The sequence below is a fragment of the Crotalus tigris genome, unplaced genomic scaffold (assembly GCF_016545835.1).
Source record: "Crotalus tigris isolate CLP2741 ecotype Arizona unplaced genomic scaffold, ASM1654583v1 scf7180000020963.25688851:1431469, whole genome shotgun sequence".
Classification (NCBI taxonomy): domain Eukaryota; kingdom Metazoa; phylum Chordata; class Lepidosauria; order Squamata; family Viperidae; genus Crotalus; species Crotalus tigris.
The window spans coordinates 1,055,314-1,082,260 of NW_024098281.1; the positions used below are offsets into that span (position 1 = coordinate 1,055,314).

The 26,947-nt window shown below is 57.1% G+C and overlaps 1 protein-coding gene across 6 annotated transcripts in view; it reads left to right on the top strand.

The window, feature by feature from the left end:
- Positions 1-18,685, top strand: part of TLN1 (talin 1) — a 37,459-nt gene extending 18,774 nt beyond the window's left edge. For 2 of the 6 annotated variants that reach the window (XM_039368983.1, XM_039368984.1), the window contains exons 20-57: positions 134-300; positions 590-718; positions 818-931; positions 1,474-1,587; positions 1,691-1,825; positions 2,051-2,179; positions 2,280-2,382; positions 2,697-2,905; positions 3,016-3,135; positions 3,709-3,906; positions 4,864-5,003; positions 5,211-5,304; positions 5,403-5,492; positions 5,811-5,933; positions 6,065-6,208; positions 7,105-7,266; positions 7,709-7,849; positions 8,095-8,276; positions 10,215-10,347; positions 10,626-10,727; positions 11,310-11,480; positions 11,584-11,733; positions 12,111-12,212; positions 12,358-12,477; positions 12,883-13,029; positions 13,149-13,315; positions 13,407-13,590; positions 13,673-13,798; positions 13,936-14,052; positions 14,132-14,317; positions 14,614-14,721; positions 15,356-15,461; positions 15,804-15,928; positions 16,333-16,458; positions 16,556-16,618; positions 17,122-17,304; positions 17,714-17,842; positions 17,924-18,685. In XM_039368983.1, the coding sequence (XP_039224917.1) occupies positions 134-300; positions 590-718; positions 818-931; positions 1,474-1,587; positions 1,691-1,825; positions 2,051-2,179; positions 2,280-2,382; positions 2,697-2,905; positions 3,016-3,135; positions 3,709-3,906; positions 4,864-5,003; positions 5,211-5,304; positions 5,403-5,492; positions 5,811-5,933; positions 6,065-6,208; positions 7,105-7,266; positions 7,709-7,849; positions 8,095-8,276; positions 10,215-10,347; positions 10,626-10,727; positions 11,310-11,480; positions 11,584-11,733; positions 12,111-12,212; positions 12,358-12,477; positions 12,883-13,029; positions 13,149-13,315; positions 13,407-13,590; positions 13,673-13,798; positions 13,936-14,052; positions 14,132-14,317; positions 14,614-14,721; positions 15,356-15,461; positions 15,804-15,928; positions 16,333-16,458; positions 16,556-16,618; positions 17,122-17,304; positions 17,714-17,842; positions 17,924-18,055 (5,171 nt within the window). In that variant the 3' untranslated portion in view covers positions 18,056-18,685. Of the gene's footprint in view, positions 1-133; positions 301-589; positions 719-817; positions 932-1,473; positions 1,588-1,690; positions 1,826-2,050; positions 2,180-2,279; positions 2,383-2,696; positions 2,906-3,015; positions 3,136-3,708; positions 3,907-4,863; positions 5,004-5,210; positions 5,305-5,402; positions 5,493-5,810; positions 5,934-6,064; positions 6,209-7,104; positions 7,267-7,708; positions 7,850-8,094; positions 8,277-10,214; positions 10,348-10,625; positions 10,728-11,309; positions 11,481-11,583; positions 11,734-12,110; positions 12,213-12,357; positions 12,478-12,882; positions 13,030-13,148; positions 13,316-13,406; positions 13,591-13,672; positions 13,799-13,935; positions 14,053-14,131; positions 14,318-14,613; positions 14,722-15,355; positions 15,462-15,803; positions 15,929-16,332; positions 16,459-16,555; positions 16,619-17,121; positions 17,305-17,713; positions 17,843-17,923 lie in introns of those variants that run through there. The other 4 variants (XM_039368986.1, XM_039368988.1, XM_039368987.1 and 1 more) reach the window with 3 other exon arrangements.
- The last annotated feature ends 8,262 nt before the right edge of the window (positions 18,686-26,947 follow it).

A 26,947-nucleotide genomic window follows, 5' to 3' on the forward strand; every position in this document is an offset into this window, starting at 1 on the left:
AAGTGCCACCTGGGAAGACTATCCTGTCTGCAAAGCCCCAGAATTGCAAGGCAATGTTAGCTGTTGGGTCCTGGACAGCCAGGAGCATCGTGCCCCCCCCCCTCATAGCCTCTCCGTGCTCTTTGACCCCCAGGTGAAATGGTTCGTCAGGCTCGCATCCTGGCCCAGGCTACCTCCGACCTGGTGAACGCCATCAAGGCTGATGCGGAGGGGGAGACAGACCTGGAAAACTCACGGAAATTGCTGAGTGCCGCCAAGATCCTGGCCGATGCTACAGCCAAGATGGTGGAAGCAGCAAAGGTCTGGCCCCTTGGTGGATGGAGCTGGGCATTGGGATGTTTAGTCTGATGGTGCCCATTTGGCTCTATGCCCGCAGCTGCACAAAGCAGAAAATGACCCCCTCTCCTTGGCGAGCAGTGTCAGACAGAGGCGCCCCCTGCCCCCCTTGCAGGCAGCTTGCGGCCTTGCAGGCAAGTGGGCCCTGCCAGAGCCTATCCTTGGGGGTGACTATGAGAGCCGCCCCTTCCAAACGGAACACAGGAATTTGAGGGCAAGCATGTTCCTGATGGGCCTCTGTCTTTCCTGCCAGGGGGCTGCAGCCCATCCGGACAGTGAGGAGCAGCAGCAGCGGCTGCGAGAGGCAGCCGAGGGGCTCCGCATGGCTACCAATGCAGCAGCCCAAAATGCCATCAAGAAGAAGCTGGTGCATCGGCTGGAGGTCGGTTTCGGGAAGGGGCAAGACTCCCCCCTTTTACACTTTCTGGCCAGCCTGGTCTGACTGGGAAAGTGAGGGCCTGACCCTGATCTTTCTGTCCAGCACGCAGCCAAACAAGCCGCTGCAGCTGCCACGCAGATGATTGCGGCTGCCCAGCACAGTGCTGGGGGGAGCAAGAACCCTTCCGCCCAGCAGCAGCTCGTGCAGAGCTGCAAGGTAAGCTGGAAGGGGGGCAGGACCCTGACCTTGAAGCCCCCTCTGATTCCATGGCCCGTGCATGGGTGATATGGGGCTGTCTTCACCGTCCTCGCCTGGTAGGAAAGTGAAGGCCCAGCAGGCGGGTGGGAATTGAGCTCCGGATCCCCTCTTGCTCTCCCGGACACAGCCAGTGTGGCAGGGAAGCCCAGCTGTTCCAGGCACAGACAACTTGGTGCACAGCAGCTTCTCAGTGTGGTTGGCAGAGTGAGAGGGACAGCAGGGACCTCTGAAGCTGCTGTTCAGGTGCTCAGCCTGTCCGCTGCCTTTTTGCCTGACCTGTCCAAGGAGGAAGAGCTGAGCTAGCTGAGACATCCTGGCAGGTGCCAAGATGAAAGGAAGGCAGGGGAGGACTGAAACAAAAAGGCCATCAGCCACAGGAGGCCAAAGAAGCCACGAGCTCACTTATCCCTGAAGCAGGGGAGCAGGGAAAGGCTTCCCCTCCAGGGGTAGCCCAGGGCGGACCTGCAGCCGAGACGTTCTTCTTTCTTCATTCCTGGCAGGTGGTGGCTGATCAGATCCCGATGCTGGTGCAGGGAGTTCGTGGCAGCCAGTCCCAGCCGGACAGCCCCAGTGCCCAGCTGGGCCTCATTGCCGCCAGCCAGAACTTCCTGCAGGTGAGCAGATGCTCTGGCCTGGCCGGGTTGGCAGGGGGCTTACGGCACACGCCAGGCGAGCACGGCCACTCCACGTGACACCTACCCATTTTTTCCATTGTAGCCTGGTGGGAAGATGGTGGCTGCCGCCAAGGCTACGGTGCCCACCGTCTCGGACCAGGCCTCTGCCATGCAGCTCAGCCAATGTGCTAAAAATCTGGCAGCAGCTCTTGCCGAACTCCGCACAGCAACACAGAAGGTCAGCAACTTTGCTTGCAGGGTTCTAAGTATCAACCCCACTGGGGGAGGTGGGGGTGGGGTGGGCAGGAGCACAGGAGAGACACATCGCTCTGTCTGGGAGGCTCCTTGTACCAGGCCTGGCTGAGCCTGGCCTCTTTCCCAGGGTGGGAACTCCTGGCCTTGGCAGGAAGTCCCAAGGGTGTGTGTGTGCTGGTGAGCAGGACGGGTTCTCCTATTCTCCCAGGCGCAGGAGGCCTGCGGGCCACTGGAGATCGACTCGGCCCTCAGTTTGGTGCAGAGCCTGGAGAAAGACTTGCAAGAGGCCAAGGCGGCTGCACGGGACGGCAAGCTGAAGCCCCTTCCAGGAGAGACGGTGTGTTGGGGAGAGGGAATTCAGTGGAGCTTTTGGGGGGGGGGAGAAGGTGGCCTCTGGGGGGTTCCGGGCCCTTTCTGATAGCCTGTCTGTGCTGCAGATGGAGAAGTGTGCTCAGGACCTGGGGAATAGCACCAAGGCGGTCAGCTCCTCCATTGCCCAGCTGCTGGGGGAGGTTACCCAGGGCAACGAGAACTACACAGGTACCTGGTTCTTCAGGGTTTGTGGCAATTGCAGCTACAACTATGGCTCTGCATGTTTGTGGGTAGCCTGTCCTGTCCTTTGGCCAGGACGCTTTCCTCGCCCTGCCTGGCCTGAGTGGTCAGGGACTCATTTTGCCCTGCAACGACCCCCGCCTGCCTTTGGGACGCCCCGGCCCAGCCAGATTTGCCTTTCTTGGGATGGGGCAAGTCCCTAATTCCAGGCTCTGGAATCAGGAAGACAGCTGGATAGGGCAGGTATTCCTGGGCTCCCATTCGTGAGGAGTCCCTTGCCCCTCTCCCTGTCCTCCCCGCAGGAATTGCAGCCCGGGATGTGGCGCAGGCGCTGCGCCAACTCAGCCAGTCTGCGCGGGGGGTGGCCGCCAGCACAGAGGACCCTCAGGCCCAGGCAGCCATGCTGGACTGCGCAGGAGACGTCATGGACAAAGCCAGCAGCCTCATCCGGGAGGCCCGCAAGGCGGTGGCCAAGCCAGGGGATGCTGAGAGCCAGCAGCGCCTGGCCCAGGTGAGCCCGGAGGCCTGGCTGGGCCTGGTCTTGCTAGGGGTAGCAGCTGCTTGGGGAGAAAGGCGGTTGCCTGGGAGGGCAGGTCAAACTCTCCCATCTCCTCTCTGCAGGTGGCCAAGGCCGTGTCCCAAGCCCTGAACCGTTGTGTGAACTGCCTGCCTGGTCAGCGGGATGTCGATGCCGCCATCCGCACCGTTGGCGAGGCTAGCAAGAGGCTGTTGGCCAATTCTGTGAGTGGGGAGGCTGCTTTTGGCCCGGAGGGTGGGTGGCCTTGGTCAATGGCACAACACAGGCCAGCCCCATGTGGGTAGGCCAGCTCCATTTTGTATACTGCTGACCTGTGCAGAGAGCCGCCCCCACTGCCCTGCCGAAGCTGATCCCTGGTTTGCCTTTGGCAGACCCACATTGAAAATGCCACCCCCACATGCGCATCACCACCCGCACAGGCCACGCAGATACACTCGCTGTGCTTGGTCCTGACTCGGTCTTTGGAGTCATAGGCCTTGGGGACTCTCATGGTGGGAGTTTGGCAGAGCCCACCTCTCAAACGTGGGGAGATTAACCACCAGCCCCCAGGCTATAGGTTTGGGAAACTGGGCTTTGGGTTTCCCTGCTCCAGGCAACGGAAGGGGCTGCCTTGCTAGTCCTCAGACTTGGTGGCCAACGAAGGGATGGGCTGGAGGTGTCTGGCAGGAGGAGAACCGGATATTCAACCTAGTCCTTAAGCGGAAATCGCCTGGCTGTGACAGGAGACGAGAAGGGTGCCTGGGACTCCGAGCCTGACCCCTTTTTTCTGCTCCCAGTTTCCTCCCAGCACCAAGAACTTTCAGGAGGCCCAGAGCCAGCTGAACCAGGCTGCGGCTGGCTTGAACCAGTCGGCCAATGAGCTGGTGCAGGCGTCGCGCGGAACCTCCCAAGACCTGGCCAGGGCCTCTGGCAAGTTTGGCCAAGACTTCAATGAGTTCCTGCAGGCTGGCGTGGAGATGGCTGGACAGTCCCAGGTAAGAGCTGCCTGGCTGGGCGGGGAAGGTCTCCCGTACACGTGCAGAAGGAGCGCCTCGTCCTAAGGCATGTGGGTGGGCCTGTGCGCGCAACCTCGTGTGTGGTGGGAGGTGCCAGCAGGAGGTTGGCAGGGCAGAGCCCAGGCGGGATGTGACCTGAAAGGATGAGCTCTTCCAGAGGCTGCTCTGGAGAGTGTCCGGGGCAGGTTCCCAGCGGGCTGCCAGGCAGATGCCACAGCAGCCCTGACCAAGGGAGCTGAGTGTGCAGCACCAGGCCCTGTGACTGGCAGGCTGGGTGAGGCTTTGGGTGTTTCAGAGCAGAGAAAGCCAGGGGTGATGAGACGTGCGAGCCTGCTCGCTCTCCTGCAGGGCAGTTCCAATGCTGGGGGGGAGGGGAAACCCAAGACCCTCTCCCTGGGGTGAGGGGAGGCTGCTTGGGGGAGGCTGAATGTCCAGCACAGCCCCATGGGGGCTGAGCAGGCCAGGCCAGAAATTGATTGGCGGAGGGCCTGGGGTGGGATGCCATAGGGCCAGCCGGATCCCTCTTCATTCCGTCCTGGCATCCTGTGGAGGGCAGAGGTACTACTGGAAGGGAAGATGGGTCGAGGCACAGCTGCACTTGAGGTCTGGGGACTAAGAGCTCAGGCTGCCGAGAAAACTCGTGCTTGGCACAGTCATAATTCCAGAAGGGCTGTGAAGTCCCGAGGGAAAAAGGGCAGGGGGCCAGGTGGGTTTGGCTGCTTGGTCTGGAAGCTACCCCCATTTCTAGCAAGCAGAGCGGGGAGTGAATTTAAGCAGGGGAGGGGGCTGCCCCAATCAGCCCAGGCTCAAGGGTGCCCAGGGGAGGGGGCAAGGCAGTGCCAAGGGGCTGCCCATCACGGAACGGCGATTGCAGTGAGGGGCTGGCCGGGTGTGGTTCAAAGGTCCGGTGACTCCCTCCGTCTCTCTCCCCTGCAGTCCAAGGAGGCCCAGGGCCAGCTGGTGTCCAACCTGAAGGGCATCTCCCTCTCCTCCAGCAAGTTGCTTCTCGCAGCCAAAGCACTCTCCGCAGACCCTACAGCACCCAATCTCAAGAATCAGCTGGCAGCGGCTGCCCGGTACGCATCCCTCTTGCAGTGGTAGCGGGAAGTGGGGCCTCCCCCCCCACTCCCTGAGAACTGCCGGGTTGCCTGGAGAGGGGCACTCTTGGGCAACGGGGGAGGAGTTAGGACAGCTGTGCTGCACCTGGATGCCCGGGGATGAGGACAGGGCGGGCTTAACGGCAGCGTCTCTCTCTGTCTCCTCCCCCCCCCCAACCCTGGCAGGGCTGTGACGGACAGCATCAACCAGCTGATCACCATGTGCACCCAGCAGGCCCCCGGCCAGAAGGAGTGTGACAATGCTTTGCGGGAGCTGGAGGTGAGCCAGCCTCACCTGGAAGAGGGCAGGTGCCCTGGGGCTGATTGGGGGGCAGGCAGGGCGGCCTGCCTGAGGTTCAGCTGACTTCTCCTCTCCAGACGGTGCGAGAACTTCTGGAAAACCCCACCCAGGCTGTCAGTGACATGTCCTACTTCAACTGCCTGGACAGCGTCATGGAGAACTCCAAGGTGAGCGGGGAGAGAAGGGTGGCTTTGAGCCAGGCGCTTAGGGTTTCTTGAGGTCTTTCAAGTCCCCCAAAGCTCAGGCTAGATGTCCAGACAGAAGGAAGTCCAGCTTCTGTTCCAAAAGAGGAGGGGGTCCATTTTCTTTCTGGGTTATCTTGGGAAGTTTTGCAGACCTGTCCCCACTTTAAAACCTGCATTCTCTGAATGGCTCTGGAAGCTGTTTCTTGCTGTGCCAGCGCAAGAAGCCCTCAGGATCCATAGTTCTGTGCCTGCACACATCTACACCCATGCATGTGCTTCCCTGCTTTCTGTCTCCTGCAGGTGCTGGGTGAGGCCATGGCTGGCATCTCGCAGAATGCCAAGAACAGCAAGCTGCCAGAATTTGGCGAGTCCGTCAGCACAGCCTCCAAGGCCCTCTGTGGCTTCACGGAAGCGGCTGCCCAGGTGGGAGGCAGAGGCCCTCGTGAGGCTGGCGGGGGGAGGGCAACGCTCCCGACTGTGGAGCAGAGGTTGCAGGGGAAGGGGCTGTCTTCCCTGTTCTCAGGACTCCCCCCCCCATCCGTGCTCTGTTGTAGGCAGCCTACTTGGTCGGCGTTTCTGACCCCAACAGCCAGGCCGGTCAGCAAGGCCTGGTGGACCCCACCCAGTTTGCCAGAGCCAACCAAGCCATCCAGATGGCCTGCCAGAACCTGATCGACCCAGCCTGCACGCAATCCCAGGTAGAGGCCACCTTTGGCCAGGAGGGAAGATGGGCGTTTCTAAGGGGAAATATCCTGGCAGTAGAACAGTTAATCAGTGGGAGAGAAGTTGGGTGCTCCAACCCTGGAGGTTTTCAAGAAGAAATTGGACTGCCAGTTGTCCAGAATGGTATAGGGCAGACATGTCAAACACAAGGCCCGGGGCCGGATGTGGCCCACGAAGCATCCTGGAAACAGTGAGGGAACGGCCCCCGCTGCCTTGGCCCTGGCCCAGGCCGGCCGGGAGCCAATGTACAATTTTGTGCTGGCCATTTATGCTGAAACCATTCAGTCTTAGCGCCACAAGGCCGTCTGGAAACAGCGAGGAACCAGCCCCTGCCGCGTCGGCCTCGCCCTCTGGGTGCATCCTTTGTGAGGAATGAAGAAATGGACCATGCCTTGGCGCTTGCCCTGGTCCCACCCCCTTCTGCCAGAGACCCTCAGATCTATCCCACTCCTGCCCAGGCCCCCACAGGCACCCTTGACGCGAACGATGTAGAGCTGGCCATGCCCGCCCAGTAGGCCACACCCACTCCATCCATGCCCACCCAGTAGGCCGCACCCACCCTGGCCACACCCACGTGTCCCCCCCCCCCCGAGGGCAACTGCAATGCTGATGCGGCCCTCAGTGAAATTGAGTTTGACACCCCTGGTATAGGGTCTCCTGCCTGACCAGGGGGTTGGACTAGAAGACCTCCAGGATCCCTTCCAACTCTGTTATGTGTTGGAGGAGGGGGCTTGAACCAGGCAGTTGTGAATGCAGTCCCACAGCCAGGGGCACTCCTCACACAAAGGCAGGGGCGTGGGCTTCATTATCATCGGGGATGATTCCTTGAGCCTCCTTGTGGGTAGAGCTAAGTCCTCCTTGCCTTCCGCAGGTCTTGTCGGCCGCCACCATCGTGGCCAAGCACACCTCCGCCCTTTGCAATACCTGCCGACTGGCCTCCTCCCGCACCGCCAACCCGGTGGCCAAGCGCCAGTTTGTCCAGTCTGCCAAGGAGGTAGCCAACAGCACAGCCAACCTCGTCAAGACCATCAAGGTACCCCCAGATTCCCAGCTGGGAAGGGGATGTTCGGCAGAGAGAAATGAGAACCCTGCGCTTGGGGGCCATGGAATGCAAAACCCCGCCCCTGGGGGGGGGAGATGGCTCAGGATCAGTGGGAGGTCCACGACTGGCCGGGTCGCGAACTGAACAGCTATATTGCATGTTGAGCCCCATTCTCTGGGTCTGACAATGGAGATTGTCCCAAAGAGCAGATTTCAGCTACTTTGCGAAGTCATCCTGCAAAGGACGGGAGAAACTTTCTGCCCGGGGGAGGGTGGCTGTGAGGTTGAAGGCTGCAGGCTGCCCCCCCCCCCAGCTTGGCTGTGTGGCTACCTCTCGGCTCTCTGTGGGACAAAAAGTGGCTGGTTCTGGGCTCCGGGAGCTTTTCTATCACAGCATGATGGAAGGTAAAGGTCCAACACGAGTCTTCCCACAGGCGTTGGATGGCGCGTTCACTCCAGACAACCGCGAGCGCTGCCGTGAAGCCACAGCCCCACTGATCGAAGCGGTGGAGAACCTGACCGCCTTCGCCTCTAATCCCGAGTTTGCCACCATCCCTGCCCAGATCAGCCCAGAGGTAGGCAGAGGTTGCTGGGGGATGGGGAGGAGGAAGGGTCCTCTCTCGGCAGCCCTTGGTCTGTTGCCCTAGAGCAGGGGGAAGGAACCTTGGCTCTTTTACGACTTGTGGACTTCGACTCCCAGAATTCCTGAGTCAGCATGGCTGGTTCAGGAATTCTGGGTATTGAAGTCCACAAGTCATAAAAGAGCCAAGGTTCCCTACCTCGGCCCTAGAATGACCCTCTCTCTGCTATTTCCCCTTAGGGGCGCAGGGCCATGGAGCCCATCCTCTCCTCTGCCAAGACCATGTTGGAAAGCTCTGCTGGCCTCATCCAGACTGCTCGCTCGCTGGCTGTCAATCCCAAGGACCCTCCCAAGTGGTCAGTGCTGGCGGGCCATTCGCGCACTGTCTCTGATTCGATCAAGAAGCTTATCACCAACATGAGGTAGGTGCTCGCTGTTTGCCTTCCCCCTGCAGCCCGGCTCCCCCCATGGAGCTTATATTGGGGACCTCAGTCTGAGGCAAGCACAGGAGGAGAAGGCATATAGTCCTCAGAGGCAGGGGGCAAGCAGGTCTCCCTGGAAGCAGGCAACTGTTGGCAATTCTGACCCAATCTGGCCAAGTTCCAAATCCAGATGTGCGGCTGCATCGGCCCGGGGGGGGGGCTGGGAGTCGGAATCCTTCCTCAGTGTTCTCATTGGCACACGTTCGGGTATTCCTTTTTAGCAATTGCATCATTTAGTAACCATTCACGGTTGTGATGTGGCCAGTTCTTGCATTTATGACTTTTGCAGATCTGTAAAACAAAAGGAAGCTGAAATAAGGCTTCCTGGGGATCCAGGAAGAGAAGGCCCTTCTCTTCCTGGATCCCCAACTGGCCAGACTAATAGGGTGGAGGGGACCCATAGTGTGCCAGCATGTGTGGGACGGGCCAACACCAGTGGGGTGAAAAGGTCCCTCAAGTAACCTGGACCCACGCCATGAAGGGCTTTAAAGGTGATTCCCAACACCTTGAATTGCACCCGGAAGTCACGGTTCTACTGAGTGACCACTTTGCTTCATGACCGAGTTGCCAGCCCAGTTACAGTTGCTAAACAAAGATTATCTGCATAGGGATGAAAAGGGGGCAACCACGACTGGACTATTGTAATGGGCTCTACATGAGGCTGTCCTTGAAGAGCATTCGGAAGCTACAGCTGGTCCAAAGTGCAGCAGCACAAGGAGTTTGGGGGCTCCAAGAATGGCCCCTGTCGCCTCACTGCTCTGCGAACTGCATTGGTCGCCAGTCTGCTTCCGGGTGCAATTCAAGGTGTTGGGAATCACCTTTAAAGCCCTTCATGGCGTGGGTCCAGGTTACTTGAGGGACCTTTTCACCCCACTGGGGTTGGCCCGTCCCACACATGCTGGCACACTATGGGTCCCCTCCACCCTATTAGTCTGGCCAGTTGGGGATCCAGGAAGAGAAGGGCCTTCTCTGCTGTGGCTCCTGCCCTCTGTAAAATCTCACCCTCCCCCCCCCTCGATGTGAGGTTGGCCCCAACCCTCCTGTCTTTTCATAAGGGCCTAAAGATGTGATTGTGCCAGTCAGCCTGGGGTCCCAGTGGGGGAACAGTGCAATGTAGGGGGTTGATCCCATCTCCTCCTCTGCCCCTGCCTTCCCCGTGTGTCCTTAGGTTTGAATGTCTGTTTTTAACTTATTATGTTTTTAGCTTAGATAACTGTAACCTGCCCAGAGTTAACTTAGGATAGAGGGGTAGGCAACCTTGGCTCTTTTATGACTTGTGGACTTCAACTCCCAGAATTCCTGAGCCAGCCATGCTGAGGGGAAAGGGAGAGGCTTCCAAGCTGAGCCAGGCTGGCTCAGGAATTCTGGGAGTTGAAGTTACCGAGTCACAAAAGAGCCAAGGTTACTTACCCCTGGCCTAGGGTAAGATGGGAGGCCAATGAATTTTATAAATCAATAAAACCAAAATGGCTGCCTCCCCTGAGGTTTTCAGGCCCGGGGCAAAAGCGGGTCAGGAAAAACCATAAAATTATTATAGATCCTTCACAATGTAAGAAATGGCGGCAGAGGTAAATTTCTGCCCCTCACTGGCCATGAAGAGTCCCCCCCCCCTTACTTAACCCTTACCGTCCTTACTATTTCAGGCCCATTCACACAACTGAGGAGATTCCCTAAAGATTCAGGACTTGCCATCTTTTTTTAGTTTCTCACAAAATATCTGGAAAACCGACTCCTTTTGCCTTCCAAATCGTTGGCAGCACGCTGGCATCTCTGTGGCTAACAGAACTGGGAGGGACGAACAGATGAAGCAGCAATTGGAGGGGGAGGAAACTAGGGAGGTGCCCAGTGTGCACATCTGGTTGCCATTGCTGTCTGCAGGGACAAGGCTCCTGGCCAGCGGGAGTGTGACGAGGCCATCGAAGCGCTGAATAAATGCGTCCGAGAGGTGGACCAGGCCTCCTTGGCAGCCATCAGCCAGCAGCTGGCCCCTCGTGAAGGCATCTCCCAGGAGGTGAGGAGGTGTTTGGTTCAGCTCACGCTGGGGCAGCAGTCAGGCGGTGGGCTTCTGGGGAGAGGCTGACCGCTAGTCCTCCAGATTGGAGGGCCTGTGGACACCAGAATGGCTGTTCATCTCCAGCAGTGCAAAAAAGGAGGCAGGCCGCCCGGGTGGCCCCTTCTGACCAGCAGCAGGACAGAATTCTGCTTCAGGTTCTGCTTCAGCTTCTGGGTAGGGGGGAAATGTCCTCCCCCTGCCCCAAATTGGTGCTCAGGCCTTGTCTCCTTCCCCAGGCCCTGCACAACCAGATGCTTACAGCTGTACAGGAGATCAGCAACCTCATTGAACCCGTGGCAGGTGCTGCTCGTGCTGAGGCCTCCCAGCTGGGCCACAAGGTAAGGCAGCCACTGGCTGCAGCAGCAGGAGAGCTCCACAGCCAGTGCCCAGCTGGAAGGCTGGCGAGACCACGCAGCCAACTGGGGCCTGATCCTGAAGAGCCAGTCAGGCCATCCTGTGGGTGGGGAGGGAGGAAACAGGGCTGAGAAGGCAGGCCTGGCTTCAGGCCTGGAACTGGCTTCCCTGGGCTCTCCGTGGCTTGGTGTCTTTCGGGATGCACCCAGGCACCTTCTTCACGATGCAGTGTGGGGTGTATGTGGCTCCAGTCCCACTACAAGGCTTTGACCTTCTGCAGCCGACCTCCCCCTGTCCGCCTGCTTGCCTCCTCTGTGGGGGCTTGAGGTCCTCTTCTTTGCTCTACGCTGGAAAAGGGAAGGGGAAGGGGACTGGAAAAGATGGGGGAGACTCGGTGTGAGGCGGGCAGTGCTCGGCTCGAAGGACCCTTTGGCCCTCGTCCTCCGGACTGGCCCCTCATTTGCTTGGAGAGCGGCATCTTGATTGCCCAACCCCTTACATGACCCCCTCCGCAGCTCCATCTCAAGGGAATGCCCCTTCCCACCCCTTCTCTCCTCCTTCTCCAGGTCTCCCAGCTAGCCCAGTATTTTGAGCCCCTGGTCATGGCTGCGGTGGGTGCAGCCTCCAAGATGCTGAACCACCAGCAGCAAATGAACCTTCTGGACCAGACCAAGACGCTGGCCGAGTCGGGCCTGCAGATGCTCTACACGGCCAAGGAGGCCGGGGGGAACCCCAAGGTAACCGTGGGGCTGGCACCGGATGGATGCATGCATGGGGGTGGAAGCTGCCTGTGCGCCACCTGGGCTGATGCCAGGGCCTGATGGGGGCCTCTCTCTGCAGCAGGCAACCCACACGCAGGAGGCCCTGGAGGAGGCCGCCCAGATGATGAGGGAGGCGGTGGAAGACCTCACAGCCACCCTGAACGAGGCTGCCAGCGCCGCGGGGGTGGTAGGCGGCATGGTGGACTCTATCAGGCAAGCCATAAACCAGGTAAGCAGGGAAGCCACGGTCCGGCCTCCCCCTGGCCACTGGGCCTCTTCTCTGGGGAGCCCCTGTGCCCGGCTCCCCTTTGGCACCGGAAACCTTGCCAAACCAGCTTTGTAGGGCAAGGCAGTTAGGCACCCCACGGGGTTCAGGAGGAGCCAGAGAGGCTCAGGTGGGATCTTGGAAGCATTTGCTGTCGAGTCTTTTGGGGTACTGAAGTCACCCCCATCAGCCAGTTTGCCTGGCCCTCCCCCCCATTGGTGTAATCTTTGCGTCAGTCAAAAGAAAAATGGTGGGGAGGGTTTGTGTGTGGGGGAAATGCAGGGGTATACTGAGAAGCAGGGCAGCAGCCCACCTCCCAGCTCTTTTCTTCCATTGGGCAGCTGGACGAGGGCCCGATGGGAGAGCCCGAAGGCACCTTTGTGGACTACCAGACCACCATGGTGAAGACTGCCAAGGCCATTGCTGTGACAGTGCAGGAGATGGTGAGCCGGTTGGATGACCTCTTGGGGAAGGGTGGGCTTTGGGCATGAGGGCTGGGGAGCCGGTTTCTATGCAGACCCCCTTCCAGAGCCCAGGGCAGGTCCTTTTACCCTTTTTCCCACCTCATGTCTTACTCTGCTGCCACAGGTGACCAAATCCACCACCAACCCGGATGAACTAGGCATCTTGGCCAACCAGCTCACCTCGGATTACGGGCACCTAGCCCTGCAGGCCAAGCCCGCTGCCCTCACAGCAGAGAATGAAGAGGTGAGGGAGGGCACGAGAGTTGGGGGAGGGGAGGGACCTGGAGGTGGTCTTGCCAGCAGTATTCAGAGGCTGTTGCAGCGCCCCTAGCAATGGTGAGTGTGCCAGGCATCTCGATTTCCTGGGTTGGGGAGAAGGGGGCAGGTTGGCACAGTTCTGCATCTGTCTCAAGAAAGCAGCTCTGTCTTCCTGGGGAGTCGGTTCCCCCTGTTTCTAGCCTGGCTTGACGGGCATAAAAGCTGAGAGCAAGGGAGACATTGGGGCCCCTTTGCCAGTGGTGAGTCGGGTAGCTTCAAAGTGGGTTTGTGGAAAAGAAGCAGACCACATTCCTCCCCCCCCCAATAGAAGGGCACCAAGGCAGAGCTGGCAGCTGTGACATGCTTTCTTGAATTCCATGCTCCCCTCCAGATTGGCTCCCACATTAAGAACAGAGTGCAGGAGCTGGGCCATGGCTGTGCCGCCCTCGTGACCAATGCTGGCGCTCTCCAGTGCAGTCCCAGCGATGCCTACACCAAGAAGGAGTTGATCGAATGCGCCCGCAAGGTTTCCGAGAAGGTGACTCTAGCCAGACCTGGGCTAGGAATGGAAGAGTCCCCCCATCCCCCCCCCCCAGATGCATATTGGGGATCGGACCCACAGACCATAACGGGTGTCCTGTCATTCCTCTCCTGCAGGTTTCACACGTGCTGGCAGCCCTCCAGGCCGGCAACCGGGGCACCCAGGCATGCATCACCGCAGCCAGTGCCGTATCAGGCATCATCGCAGATCTGGACACCACCATCATGTTTGCCACTGCAGGAACCCTCAACCGGGAGAATGCTGAGACCTTCGCTGACCACAGGTTGTGGCTCCCGTGGGCTGGTGGGTGGGTGGGGCTCCTTAGTGCCAACGCCTCGGCCTCCAGCGTGCTCTGACGGGCGCTTTCTTGGCAGGGAAGGCATCCTGAAGACAGCCAAAGCACTAGTGGAAGACACCAAAGTGTTGGTACAGAATGCCACCGCCAGCCAAGAGAAACTGGCCCAAGCCGCCCAGTCCTCGGTGACAACCATCACGCGCCTGGCAGAGGTGGTGAAGCTGGGGGCTGCTAGCTTGGGCTCTGAGGATCCCGAGACTCAGGTCAGGACGGCAGCCACAGGTGGTGGGCAGGCGGTCCTGGGTGGGTCCCGGCTGCTCATCCCGCCTTTCTCTCTGCACCCAGGTGGTCCTGATCAACGCTGTCAAGGATGTTGCTAAAGCCCTGGGAGACCTGATCGGTGCCACCAAAGCCGCTGCCGGCAAGTCTGGAGATGATCCTGCCGTGTACCAGCTGAAGAATTCGGCCAAGGTCAGGCCAGCAGCCACTAGGGCGGAGCACGGCTTGAGTGTCCTTGTGCTTGGGGGGGAGGAGAGGTGGAGCACCACACAAGGGACACCGGAGATGGCCATCCGGTCCTTGAGCAGCTCTATGGCTGTTGTCGGCAGGTGATGGTCACCAACGTCACGTCGCTCTTGAAGACCGTCAAAGCAGTGGAGGACGAGGCCACGAAGGGGACACGGGCACTGGAGGCCACCATCGAACACATTCGGCAGGAGCTGGCGGTGAGGGCCTGTCCCCCTGCTTCCCGCAACCACTGGCTGACCAGCCGGTCTCCCACACTAACCCCCCCTCCTCCTCCAGGTGTTCTGCTCCCAGCTGCCCCCTGCCAAGACTTCTACACCAGAAGACTTCATTCGCATGACAAAAGGCATCACCATGGCAACGGCCAAGGCAGTGGCAGCTGGCAACTCTTGCCGGCAGGAAGATGTGATAGCCACGGCCAACCTGAGCCGCCGTGCCATTGCGGACATGTTGCGCTCTTGCAAGGTGGGCCTTGGGGTCAATTTCCCAAGGGGGAGGGGGAAGGTCACAAGCTGTAGGGTTTTTGAAGGGGAGGAAGGCCTCTGATTGGGGTCCTGCCCTGCAGGAGAGTGTCCTCATTGGACAAGCAACCCTGGGGTGGGGGCTGGAGAAGGCTGGCCTGGGTGGACACAGGGCCACCCCCTCCAATGGGGTCTTGCAGCCCTCCTCCAGGGAGCTGCAGTTGGGGAGCTCTGAGTTGGAGGGCGGCCCCTCTCCTTTCTGCTTGGGGGGCTGGCGATCATCTGCCCGTCTCCTTCCAGGAAGCTGCATGCCATCCTGACGTGAGCAGTGAGGTGCGGCATCGAGCCCTGCGCTTTGGCCAGGAGTGTGCTAGCGGCTATCTGGAACTTCTGGAGCACGTTCTGGTGGTAGGTGCCTGTCCCTCTTCACCCACCCTGTCTCCAGCAGCTGTCCCTTCTTCCTCAGCCCTCTCTCCTCGGCCCAGCCAGTGAGCGCAGCGTGCACTGCATACGAGGGTATGTTGCAAGTCCACAAGAGGGGTGCTAGGGAAGCCCAGAGTCATTAGGTCTGGGGGAGGGCCCAGGGACAACTACCTTCCCCCTGCGTAGTGAGACATTAGCCCGCGGACTTGTGGTGTGCTGGTCTTTGTGCTGTGGGGACAATTCTAACCGGCAGAAGTAGCCCTTTGTGTGCAGTGTGGCTAATTTCTTTTTGGGTTCATGTCCCTCCCCGGGCAGGCTGCCAAGGGACACCGGAAGCACTGGTCCTGTGAGCTGGGGAAGCCCCATGGGACAGAGGGAAGGGCACTTGGAGGCCCCCGGCCGGGTGATCTGGCTGCTTGGACATTCAACCGGCTCCCCCAGCCCTTCCGGGCAAACCCAGATCTTCTTCACCCTCCCTTCCCTCTCCAGCCCCTCCCAACTTCCCTGCTCCCTTTTGTCTCTGCTGCTGCCTTCGCCCCTGCCTCTCCCAAGCAGTAGCTGGCAGTGGTGGGCCCTGGGGTGCCCAGATGGGTGCCCAGCACGGTTCCTCTTTCCTCAGATCCTGCAGAAGCCAAGCCACGACCTGAAGCAGCAGCTGGCCGGCTACTCCAAGCGGGTGGCTGGCTGCGTCACGGAGCTCATCCAGGCGGCCGAAGCCATGAAAGGTAGGTGGGGAGGCCTGGGATTGTCCGGCCCTCCTCCTCTTCCTCCTCTTCCTCCTCCTCCTCCTCCTCCTCGCTGGGCACGGGGCGTGTATCCAGACAGCCCATTTCTGCTTTTTGGGGATTTGCTCAACCCGTTGAGTGGTGGATCAATCCAACAGGCTGCGCTTGCACTTGAGAGTGGGAGACCCAGTCAGGCCTGCGGTGTGAATGCTGTGGGGCTTAAGAAAAGGACGGAGCTTTTCAGAAAGGGCAGCCTTCATGAAAGGAGAGCCGGGAGTCGGAGCATCGTCCGGGCTAAGCCAGGGGCAGCTCTGGACCCCTATGCCTTCTTGTCTCCCACAGGGACCGAGTGGGTGGACCCCGAGGACCCCACGGTCATTGCTGAGAATGAGCTGCTGGGGGCAGCCGCTGCGATCGAGGCTGCAGCAAAGAAGCTGGAGCAGCTGAAACCGCGAGCCAAGCCCAAGGTGGGCTCCCCCCCAGCAGAGTGTGAGAGTCGTTGCCAGCTGAGCTCTGCCCCTTCCATGCCCCCCAGTACGAGAAAGGGGCCAGCCCCTCTCACTGCTCTCGCTGGCTCTAGGGACCACCTGGGCAACCTCCTTGCAGACCCACATGGCCTTAGGAGGACTCCGGCCACGACTTGCCTCCCTCCCCCTCTCCCCCGATGACCTGGTCCTGTGCCAGCCTGGCTTCCTCCATCCCGGGCAGAGTGAGAGGGGCCGGTCTGGGGCTTTTTCATGCCCTTTTCAAACAGAAGGGGGGAGCAGAAATGCTTCCTCTTGCTCAGAGTCCTGGTCGCTACTCCCCGGGGAAGACTTTTCTGGGGTGGAGGGCTTCCCCCCTCCCAGCTGACAGTCTCTTGCCTCTCCAGCAAGCAGATGAGAGCCTCAACTTTGAAGAGCAGATCTTGGAGGCAGCCAAGTCCATCGCTGCGGCCACCAGCGCCCTGGTGAAGGCGGCCTCTGCAGCCCAGAGGGAACTTGTGGCCCAAGGCAAGGCAAGTGGGGGCTCGGCACCTGGGCAGGAAGCCCTCAAGTCTGGCCTGGAGCTGACCACCCTGTTTCTCTCTCTCTCTGTCTCTTTCTCTCTGCCAGGTGGGCGCCATCCCAGCCAATGCCCTGGATGACGGACAGTGGTCCCAAGGCCTCATTTCAGCAGTGAGTGCGGAGGGGGTTGGGGGGAGGCTATCCACTCACTGGGAAGGGGCCCTGCTTGCTTAGAATGACCTATTTTCATAAGAGAGGGAGGCCTCTCCCATACCCGTTGTCCACTCTCTCCAGTGTGGGCCCCTAGTCAGGAGAGCCCTCTGCTCTGCCCTGAGACCCCTGAGCTCCTCCCCTCCCACCCTACAAGAGAATGGGAGAGCTTGGGCAGAAGGGGGGCTCCCTAGGGCAGGGGTAGGCAACCTTGGCTCTTTTATGACTCGTAGACTTCAACTCCCAGAATTCCTGAGCCAGCCATGCTGAGGGGAAATGCTGGCTCAGGAATTCTGGGAGTTGAAGTCCACGAGTCATAAAAGAGCCAAGTTGCCTACCCCTGCCCCTAGGCCAAGAGTGGCTTCTGGGGCACTCGAGGCCTCAGTCTGGGTGGGCCCTTTGTGGCCACAGCGCCTGCAGTGGCCACCCTTCCACTCGCTTACCCCCCTTCTTCCTCTACCAAGGCCCGGATGGTGGCTGCTGCCACCAACAACCTTTGTGAAGCCGCCAATGCGGCCGTCCAGGGCCACGCCAGCGAAGAGAAGCTTATCTCCTCAGCCAAGCAGGTGGCGGCCTCCACCGCGCAGCTCCTGGTGGCGTGCAAGGTGAAGGCAGACCAGGACTCCGAGGCCATGAAGCGCCTGCAGGTGAGGAGGCAGAGTTGGCTGAGGGTCTGAGGGAGCTGCCCTTCCCTCCCTTCCACTGATGGAGGAGTTGAGGGAGCGGGGTCCACCTTCCCCGCTGGCCCCAGTGTTGACCTCTCCCAGGTCCAGTTTGGGCCCTGATGGACTCAGTCAGGGCTGCCCTTCCTTGGGTCAGCTGGGGCTGGGTCTCTGTCCTGCACACTTGCGCTAGGGCCCGGGCAACCCTGCTTCTGGAGGTGAGGGGAGCACCCCAACCACCCCCCACCCCTTGCCAACCAGACCAGCAACAATCAGCTGGAAGGTTCCCCAGAGGGATCGGGGCCCTGTGCACTGCCTCCCCTCAGGGGTCTGCAGGCATGGGGTGACCGAGGCCATCCCAGGGTGTGACCTCCTTTGCCCCCAAATCCGTCAGGCGGCTGGCAACGCGGTCAAGAGGGCTTCGGACAACCTGGTAAAAGCGGCGCAGAAAGCTGCGGCCTTCGAGGACGAGGAGAACGCAACGGTGGTGGTGAAGGAACGGATGGTTGGGGGGATTGCGCAGGTAAGGGCCCACCCAGGAGGGGCTGGAGTAGGGCCGGAGGGGGTTCCCACGGGGTGACCGCTGCCTCTTCCTTCTCCTCAGATCATAGCCGCCCAGGAGGAAATGCTGCGCAAGGAACGGGAACTGGAGGAGGCGCGCAAGAAGCTGGCCATGATCCGGCAGCAGCAGTACAAGTTCCTCCCCTCTGAGCTGCGGGACGAAGGGCAGAACTGAGCTGCCCCGCGGCCGGACACCAAGCAAGGGCAGCCCTCCTCATAGCTGGGGCCCGGGGCCCCTGCCGCCGGGCCCACCGCTACTTCTGCGCGAGCCCCGAATCCCCCTCATGCCGTACTCTGGACTGTCTTCCTGGGCTGCCCCTTCCAGGAGCTTTCCCTGTGCCTTGGCTGCCTGCTCAGCCTGATTGTCTTGGGGGGCCGTGAAACCCCTTTGGGGCTGTGCAATCTGGGGGGAACATGGGCTCTGCCCACCCCTCTCTGCCTCTGTGCATTTTGCCTTACGGGCGGGCCCTGGCCCATAGCCAAAGGGCTGTCTCCGCCCTTTGATTCCCAAGTGCCTGCCAGACCCTCACAGCCCTGCAGCGTTGCTTGGCTCTCCCCCCCCCTCACCTCCTGAGCCTCCTTCCCCTGCAGCAGGAGGCCCTCTCCTGCACAAGCCCCCAAGCGCAGCTGTGCTTAACCACATCTGGGGACCATTCACAAGCTGAGGCTTCTCACCTCTTTGTAATTTTGATACATCCATAAGGCAGGGAACCCAGGGCTGGGAAGTGGGAGGATGAGGGCTCTGCCTCCGAGCCCCTCAGGCTGTCTGGAAAGGGCTGGTCTGCAATAAACTGGTTCCTCTGCTCTTCTGCCTCTACTCACTCCTTTGTGGCCAGCAGCAGCCCTCACCCCTGGGTTGTGAGAAACAGGGCTCCAGGCAGCAGACCCAGCTGGTGTGGGAGGAATCAACATTGTCTGGCCCCCAGTGGCCTTGCCCAGCTCTAGGGAGAAGAGCAGGCCGCTCCTAGACGCGGGACCCACGCTGCTTGATGTGGGATTCTTCCCTCTCCCCTAGGGAAGAATCCCAGACCTGCTTGCCAGCTCCCAGTGTCGGCTCCTATGGGCAGACCCACACCTCCACGGCAGTCCCTGACCTTTCCAAGTCCCCAAAAGACTGCCCCAGGCTCAGGTCCTCTTGCTGGTTGGGAGGACCCTTTTAGAGGGTCCCAGAGGAGCCCATCCTCGCTCAGCTGCCCCATTCCCCCGTGTGGAGGTCAGGGCTGCGTCAGGCTCCTGCCAGCCGGCCACCCTTCCCACCAGGCATCTGGACCCAGCTTTCTCTGCAGTGCTCTCAGCACTTCCTGCGATAGCAGTCTGTCCCTGGCAGTGGGTGCCCTAATCTGGCACAGGAAGAGTGGGGAGCCTGGGTTGGGGGGAGAAGGACAGGAGGGCGAGGAAGTTGCTTGCTGCACAGTCTTCTGGTTTCTCCTGCCTCCTTGGCCTTGAGGGTTCTTGATTCCTGCCCTGACTGGAACCTTGGTGAGAGTTGCCCTCCTGGGTGGTTCCCTTTCCTTGTGAATGGGACAATCCAACTCTAGCGTGGGGAGGGGGGAAAGAGAGCAAAGATCCTGGCCTCCTCTGCCTGAGGGTGTGCCCATCAGCAGATCCCCAGAAGCGGTGAAAGGGAGGCCCAGGCATGGCCTTCTCCTCAAGCAGGTAGTGGTGGAGCTCTACCAGAGCTGGGAACCGGCACCTGCGAAGTTCAGCCTTCTGTTCCTCCTTTGCCACTCAGCCCTTTTCTGAGCCTGGAGAGTTGCTTCTGGCCAGCTGGCTTACGAGGCTCCAGGGAGGTTGAGGGCCAGATCTCACAGTGGGCAGGGGTCTGTGGTCGGGCCTTTCCCTTGGAGGAGAAGATGCAGCTGCAGAAGCACTTCCAACCACTGAGGAGAGGACGATGTCTATCCCAGAGAATGGTGCAAGATTTGGGGGTTGCGGGTTTTGCTCCCATAGTTCCCCAGGTGGGTTGTGGGCTTCCTCTCCTGAGGGGCGGGCAGGAGTTGTGTTCCTGAGGATGTGCTACTAACTCTGCACTGTGTCCTGCTGACCCGCAAAGGCCCCAAGATCAGGGAAGTGTTCCTCCTGCTCGTAAAGGCTCCAGAGGAAAGTCACCACCCTCATCCTCATTCTGAGGTGGACGGTGCCTCTAAATCCACCAGCCCTGAAGGAACTCTGCTGCCAGTCCTGTTGCAGCTGGGGGAGGGGACATTCCAGCCTGCACTTTGCCATTCTCTCCACCCAAGCCTTTGTTATTACCGCTGTTCCAGGCTACGGAAGCTGCCCACCATCTGCCAAAGAGCCGAGCACCCTGAATAGAGATGGGCCTGGGCAAGAGGCTGCCTTCTTGGCAAGCGAACTGGCCCCTAATCCCCGGCTGCCTGCCCTGAGCCCAGAGCCAGAAATAGCCCGCTGGGCTGATTTGATGGACAGAGATCAAGGAAGGCCTTCCTTCCTGATCGCCACCTGCTCTGTGCCCATCACACCAGTGGGAGTGAGCCAGCAGGCATCCTGCCTCAGCCTGAGACTGCCCAGTGGGAGGGATGTGCTGTGCCTCCCTGCACCTGCTGGATGAGCCATTCCTAGCCAGGGGGGCCATATTCATACAGCAGCTTGGCTGCAAAAGAGAGCCAACCCTCTTTTTGTGAAGCGAATGTTAGCCAATTTTTTGTACCAATATGGCCGCCAATTTTTTGTACCAATATGGCTGCCAAATAGTTCTCCACCCTGGTTAAGCAATAAACTCTAAAATGAGGCATTTGACAGGACTGCTGTATGGAACAGAGAGCTTCAGTGTTGTAAGGCAGGTGCTGCTTTATTATTTATTGTAGTTATCACCCGCCCTACGTAAAATGGGAACTGGAGAATGTAACCGTTGTGCCCATTGTGCTCAGAGACCCTGCCCTCCCACGAGGGGAAACCCCGAAGAAAAGGAGCCACCAGGGCAGATGGTCCCCCAAAGGCTCTCCTGCAGGTGTCCCAAATGGATGCCTTGGAGGCTGCAGCAAAGCCATTGGTAGCCGGCATGGATGTGTAAGGCAGGGGTCCCCAACCCCGGGTCCATGGACCGGTACCGGTCCGCAGCATGCCAGCAATCGGTCCACACAAACAAGCAAAACCCCTTTCGTAGGATGCAGGCAGCACACAAAACCACGCACTCTCAGGTCCGTGGAAAAACCTTTCTTCACGGAACCAGTCCCTGGTGCCCAAAAGGTTGGGGACCTCTGGTGTAAGGTGTAATTTCACTTAATGGAACCTCTCAGGTGTTATAAATTGGAAGGGGGGGGACATAGAGCAAGTTTTCAAAGGGGTTTCTCCAAATATGAATAGTTTGTCAGATGCAGTCCAGGAGAAGAGGAGAACGAACACACACACACACACACACACACACACACAGGCTCCTGATTTAACAGTTCCAACCCAGCACCCCCTCCTATATGAAATCAGGGTTTTGCATGCGTAGCAGGCAGAAACATGGAAACCTGAAGAGAGGTTTACCAATTGAAAAATAGCTCATCTCTTCCAGGGCCAAAGGGAAGTTGTTCATGCACAATTCAGTGAGGTCAGAAAAAAATAAGCCATGCTCCCCAGTGTTACCTCTGCTCTCCCTGATTCCCTAGTGAAGGAAGCCACAGAACCCATGTTGGAAGGGAGGGAACGAAGGAGGGCTGGCTTCAGGGGCAAGCAGCTGCTATTCTTTGGACCCAAGGAGTATGTCCTCCATCTCCAGGCCATACAATGATGCCCCGTGAGATGCAAATGGATGCCCAGAGTTTCTTGGGCGCAAAATCCAATGGCTGCTGCAGGATTGAGGAAATGCCTCCTCCGTCACCACATAGCCCGCTGGCTGTCACCAGAGCAGCTTCAAGATGGCTGCCACAAGAAATGTGTTGGCACACTTAACTGCTGGCACACGAACTACAATATTCTCAGAGCTGGCTGGATGAGCAAGTTAACTATTCATACCTCGACTGCAACTCTTCTTGATTATTACACCACCACCGATGATGGGAGCCATCTTGAAAAGTTTCATAAGATTGCAGTTGGTGCAAAATGCCAGGATGCTAACCATCTGCATCAGTTGCCAGTCACTTTCACTTCTGAAGTTGTCAGTCATTCAGAACATCATTATCTAAGGGACCACTGCTCCCACCGGTAATCTGCCCGTGTTTTAACATCTGTCCAGTTATTGGCATTTTCAGAAACCAATCTGGCTTTATTTCATCTGGTTTTGAAATACCGGTTCTTCTTACAGGTCCTCAAGAAATATTGAACTTTGTTGTTAGCAATACTTTCTAGAACCTATTGACTTCACTTTCCAGAATATCTGACTCTTGTCTGGTGATCAAACACCTGGATGTGTCATTGATTAGGGAATCTTTTTTACTCTCTCCTCTTTCATTTATCTGTCTTTTCTTGTTTTCTGTCTCTTGGCATGCTCATTATGTAAATGTTTCTCTTGCTTTCCATAAGTTCCTTAAATAAATGCCTCCTCTTTCTTACTGAATTCTTATCCTCGGTTTCTTTGTGTTGCTTGTCTACATATAACAATTTGTCTGTTCCTGTTCATCCCTGAAATCCTGGGCTTAATTGAGCAAATGTTTCTCTTGTTCCTTGACTGATGTGATATCACTCAGCATTCGTATGCCTGGAAGCTTTGTTTCAGGTAGGCATGGAAGAGAGTTCAAGATTGCGGAAGGAAGGAAGGAAGGAAGGAAGGAAGGAAGGAAGGAAGGAAGGAAGGGAGGGAGGGAGGGAGGGAGGGAGGGAGGGAGGGAGGGAGGGAGGGAGACTACTCTCCCCTTTATGGTCCCCACCCCATTTTTCTTTCCATGCCAGGTGGTGGGATCCCTGACTGCCCCAAAGCTAAGGCACCAATCCTGTCCTTCCTGAGCAGTTGCTGCAAGGAAGACTAGAGGGCCAGGATTGTACCCCGAAGGGCTTTGCCAAGAAAAGATCAGAGATGACACCTCTACAGCTCTGTCATTGCAGCTCCTTTTCCTTCCCTTTGCCTGGTTTCTCCTCTTGCCTGTCAGGATGTGTTTATTTGCCTCATTCACACTGATGCCACACATTTCAGTTCAGAGTTTTGCAGGCACTCTGCTTATCACAAATCTACTCTGTGCCTTCATTACATAATTATATTCCATGCTAATGTTGTTGGTGTAATAATGTTGCTTGCTTTTGTTACTTTACGAGGAGGAATTCACGACCCGGGTTGCAATAAGCTTCCACTTGCTCTTCTAAGGTAGGGGAACTCCCAGTTCTGGGCCATCCTGATGCGAGGAGGAGGGCGGAGAGCGGGGGGCGGGGGGCGGGGGAGGACACATAACTCAGGTTTGAATTTCCTGAAGGCTCTTCCATCTTGGAGGGATTCCACTCCTCCCCAGTTGGACACTGGAGAAGCCTCCAGCCAAGCACTGGGTTAGGACCTCCACATCATCGGTTTGCCCCAAGGACCAAATTTATAACTGGGTGTCATCAATAAGCTGATGACCATCATCATTGTGACATCATGACGGGATCTCATGAATTAGCCTCATGAAGATGTTAAAAAGGAATGGGGAGATGAGAAGCCCCTGAGGAACTCAAGAAAAAGAGGGGATCCCTGCAGAACCCACCATTCCAACTCCTTGCAGACAGCCCAGAAGGGTATCGTGGAACTGAAAGCCACTAAGAAGAAGAACCAATGGGGCTATCCACCCCTTTCCGATTCCAGGAATCCCCACAAGCACAACTAATGTAATTCTGCTGCTGGATCTAAATCCTGATCTAACCCACTGGCCCCAGGGATCCAAATTACCTCTAGGGCTCTTGACTGCTTCTTCCAGATCTCTTCTAGAAAAGGAAGGTTGGAGACAGTTCTAGATTCCCTCCAAAGCAGGTGGAGTGAAGGCTTCTGCAGGAGGGGGAGTAGAGATGGAGGAAACATCTTTTCATTACAAGAAGCAGCACTGATGGCTGCTTAGAAGAAGTGTCTACATTCTCAGGATTCATAGATTTAAAAAAAGGAGCCCAGATCACAACATAAAGTAAGAGGCTTCTCTATTCAGGGGTAGGCAACCTTGGCTCTTTTATGACTCGTAGACTTCAACTCCCAGAAGTCCTGAGCCAGCCATGCTCAGGAATGCTGGCTCAGGAATTCTGGGAGTTGAAGTCCATGAGTCATAAAAGAGCCAAGGTTGCCTACCCCTACAGCCCAGCTTCTCTAGAATACAAGCCATTTCCAGTGCAATTCTGAATTACACATTCAAATGTCCTTTCAGCCTGAATGGTTTGACTTCAGATCCACAGTCGGTGACGATTTATGGCACTGGTGCAAATACAGAGGAATTATTTAAGATCAACAACATTCCTTCAGCTCAAGATGGCCTTACTCTGGGCTGCTGAAGACTGATGGAATGCAAAATTAGCCCTTAAACCGAAAGTGGCTAAATCATCTGGCAGAACTCAGAAGGTGCCTCTGCAGCAGCAGACTTCACCCAAAGCATAACACCGTCCAGGCACACATCACAAAGGTGAGGTTCTGGAGACGCAACAGGCCACAGGTGCGTTGCTCAAGATCAAGAAGAATGTTTGCCTACTATGGAAGAATGGATACTTAAGGTGTCTAATTTAGCAGAAATGGCAAAAATCTCCGCTTATTTGAAGGATTATTCACAAGAAAAATATATTTCGGTTTGGAGAAGATGGATTGATTATATTCAGAATAAATATGAGACTGAAAAGTATTATTTAGCTTATGAGTAAATTTTAGATTGTCATTAATAGTTTAATATGGTTGAATTTATATTATTTTTATTATTATTTTTTAATTATATTATTATTTTTGTTTTTAATTTGTTAATGTTTATCTTGAAAAGGAGTTAAAGTATGTTATGGATTTGATTGCTAATGTAGTTGGGTAATGTTAGTTAGATTATGATTGTTTATTTTTAACCCTGTAATCAGCTTTGGGAAGTGGGGGAGGGGGGAAGGGGTGGGAGGGATTTGGGATATATATTGTATAAAATCTTTAAAACTTTTAATAAAAAAAAGGATCAAGAAGAATGTGTGAGGCATGGAATAAAATGAAGAGGTCATATTCTGCTTGAATGTCCTAAGAGAGGTGCAAGAATGGAAGAACCCATATCCAGAGATACTGATGGTGGCGGTTCAGGATGGGGTGGGTGGGTGGGTGGGTGGGCTTTGGTGGGATGCCTTTCAAGAGGAAACTTAATGGTCATATTTTCTGGGGGCTTTCAACACAATGGTTGGCTGAGCAGGGAATTTGATTCCAGTTCTAATTTTAGGAATTAAAGATTCTAAGCTTTAATAAGGTATGCTAATTAATAAGCAAAATTGAAAAGACACGCACCGATTTAGATTTAAAGTTAGATAACTTATGCGGTCAGTGAAAATACTTTTACGTTGAATTTCAGCAATTTTTTGTGAACCAATCACAGAATAATGTGACCTTCCACTGACTAAACCGTAACGCAGAGCATTTCTGCCTTTTATTTTTTTGTTTTTAATGTAACAATTTGTTAATTTGACTGTTTCTTACATTTTAATTAATATGGTTAATATTACTTCCCTTCAAGGCATGAAGGCTGCATTTCTACTACACACCCAAATCAAGCTGAAACTGGATTTGGGGGGGGTTATAGTTAAGTCTGCGCAATCCATTTCTTTGGAGAGAAGTTGGTTTCAAAGACAGGATGAGGCTGGCCAGAAAAGCCTCAGGGCCTCAGGGCCCAAGCCCGAACAAGAGGATGGAGGGCAACTACTGATCAAGGGGCATTGGCCATGTGCCAGCACACCTGCAGTGGTCCACCTGCCTGGCCTGCAAGACTTTGGTTGCATGTGGGAAGAGGGCATGGGATCCTGGTGGTTTTTCTGGGCCTCAGAAGACTAGGAATCACAAGTTGGGGCAAAGCCAGCGCTCAGGCCCCCCAGAGGGGGTTTGTCCTTCTAGGGTTCCTTCTCCTTTGGCTGCTCTGTGTGTGGCCACCCAAGAGCCAGAACTGACAAGCGCCGAGGGTGGACAGATCCCTTGCAGTGAGACAGAAGAAGAGAGACTTCAGGCTGGCTGGTCCACCCGCCTGGCAGTGGGACTGGAAGGCTTGTTCTGACTTCCTTACTTATGACTCCGTTTCTAAAAGGCTCCGGTGCCCCTCATTGAGCTGGAGTCTGGGGAGAGGCCCTGGGACAGCCAATCAGCAACCCAGCAGGCCTGGCAAGGCAGCAACTGGGTCAGGACTGGAGAAGCCATTCTTGTCCAAGCGACCTGCCCAGTACTCCCCTCCCCCACAGTCCTAGGAAGCCACATAACAAGATGGCCCGATTGAGAGTCGCTCTCTGACTCATGGGTAACCCTTGAGAAAGGGGCTGTGCTGGGCACGGGGCTTGGCTTTGCCACCCAACTGCGGCCTCTAGGGGACTACCACTGGGTCTGTGGTTCTGCTCATCCTTTTCTCGGAGCAGAGGACCCCCCCCCCTTCCTCAACAGCTGTGCCTCAAGGACTGTGCACAGGTCTCTCAGCCTTGTCTGTGGAAAGCAGGGCATGAAAGTCCCTCAATTTGCCCCTGTCTGGTCCCCATACCTGGTCCTAGGCAGCCTACTGGCCTGCTTCTCTCTGATTGGCGGCACGCAGAGACTGAGGCCCTGCCTCCCCTTGCGCCTGCATTCGTCTGCCTTGTCCCCACTAGGGTGGGGCGGCCCACCAGCATAATTCCCCCCCCCATTCCAACACCAATCTTGACTCTTCAGCCCTCTCTGGACTAGCAGTAGACCATACCTCTTGCCTCTGGCCCTCTTCCACCCCCCACCCCCACTGCCAGTCCACTCCAGGGAGCTTTTTCCTAGCTGTTCCATTCTCTCATTCCCAAATCCCAGCCGGGAGGTCTGACAAGTTGTTCATCCAGGCTCTGGGACTACTGTAGTTCTTGACGTGTATTGCAAATGCAGGAAAGGAATGTATTCAGATCCCTCCAACAGCCGATGCCCCTCCCAAGCTCCCACCACCACAGATTCTCCCGAATCCCAAAGGTCCTCGGACCCTCTGTCTGCCGCGGTTGTTCTGGAGCAGCC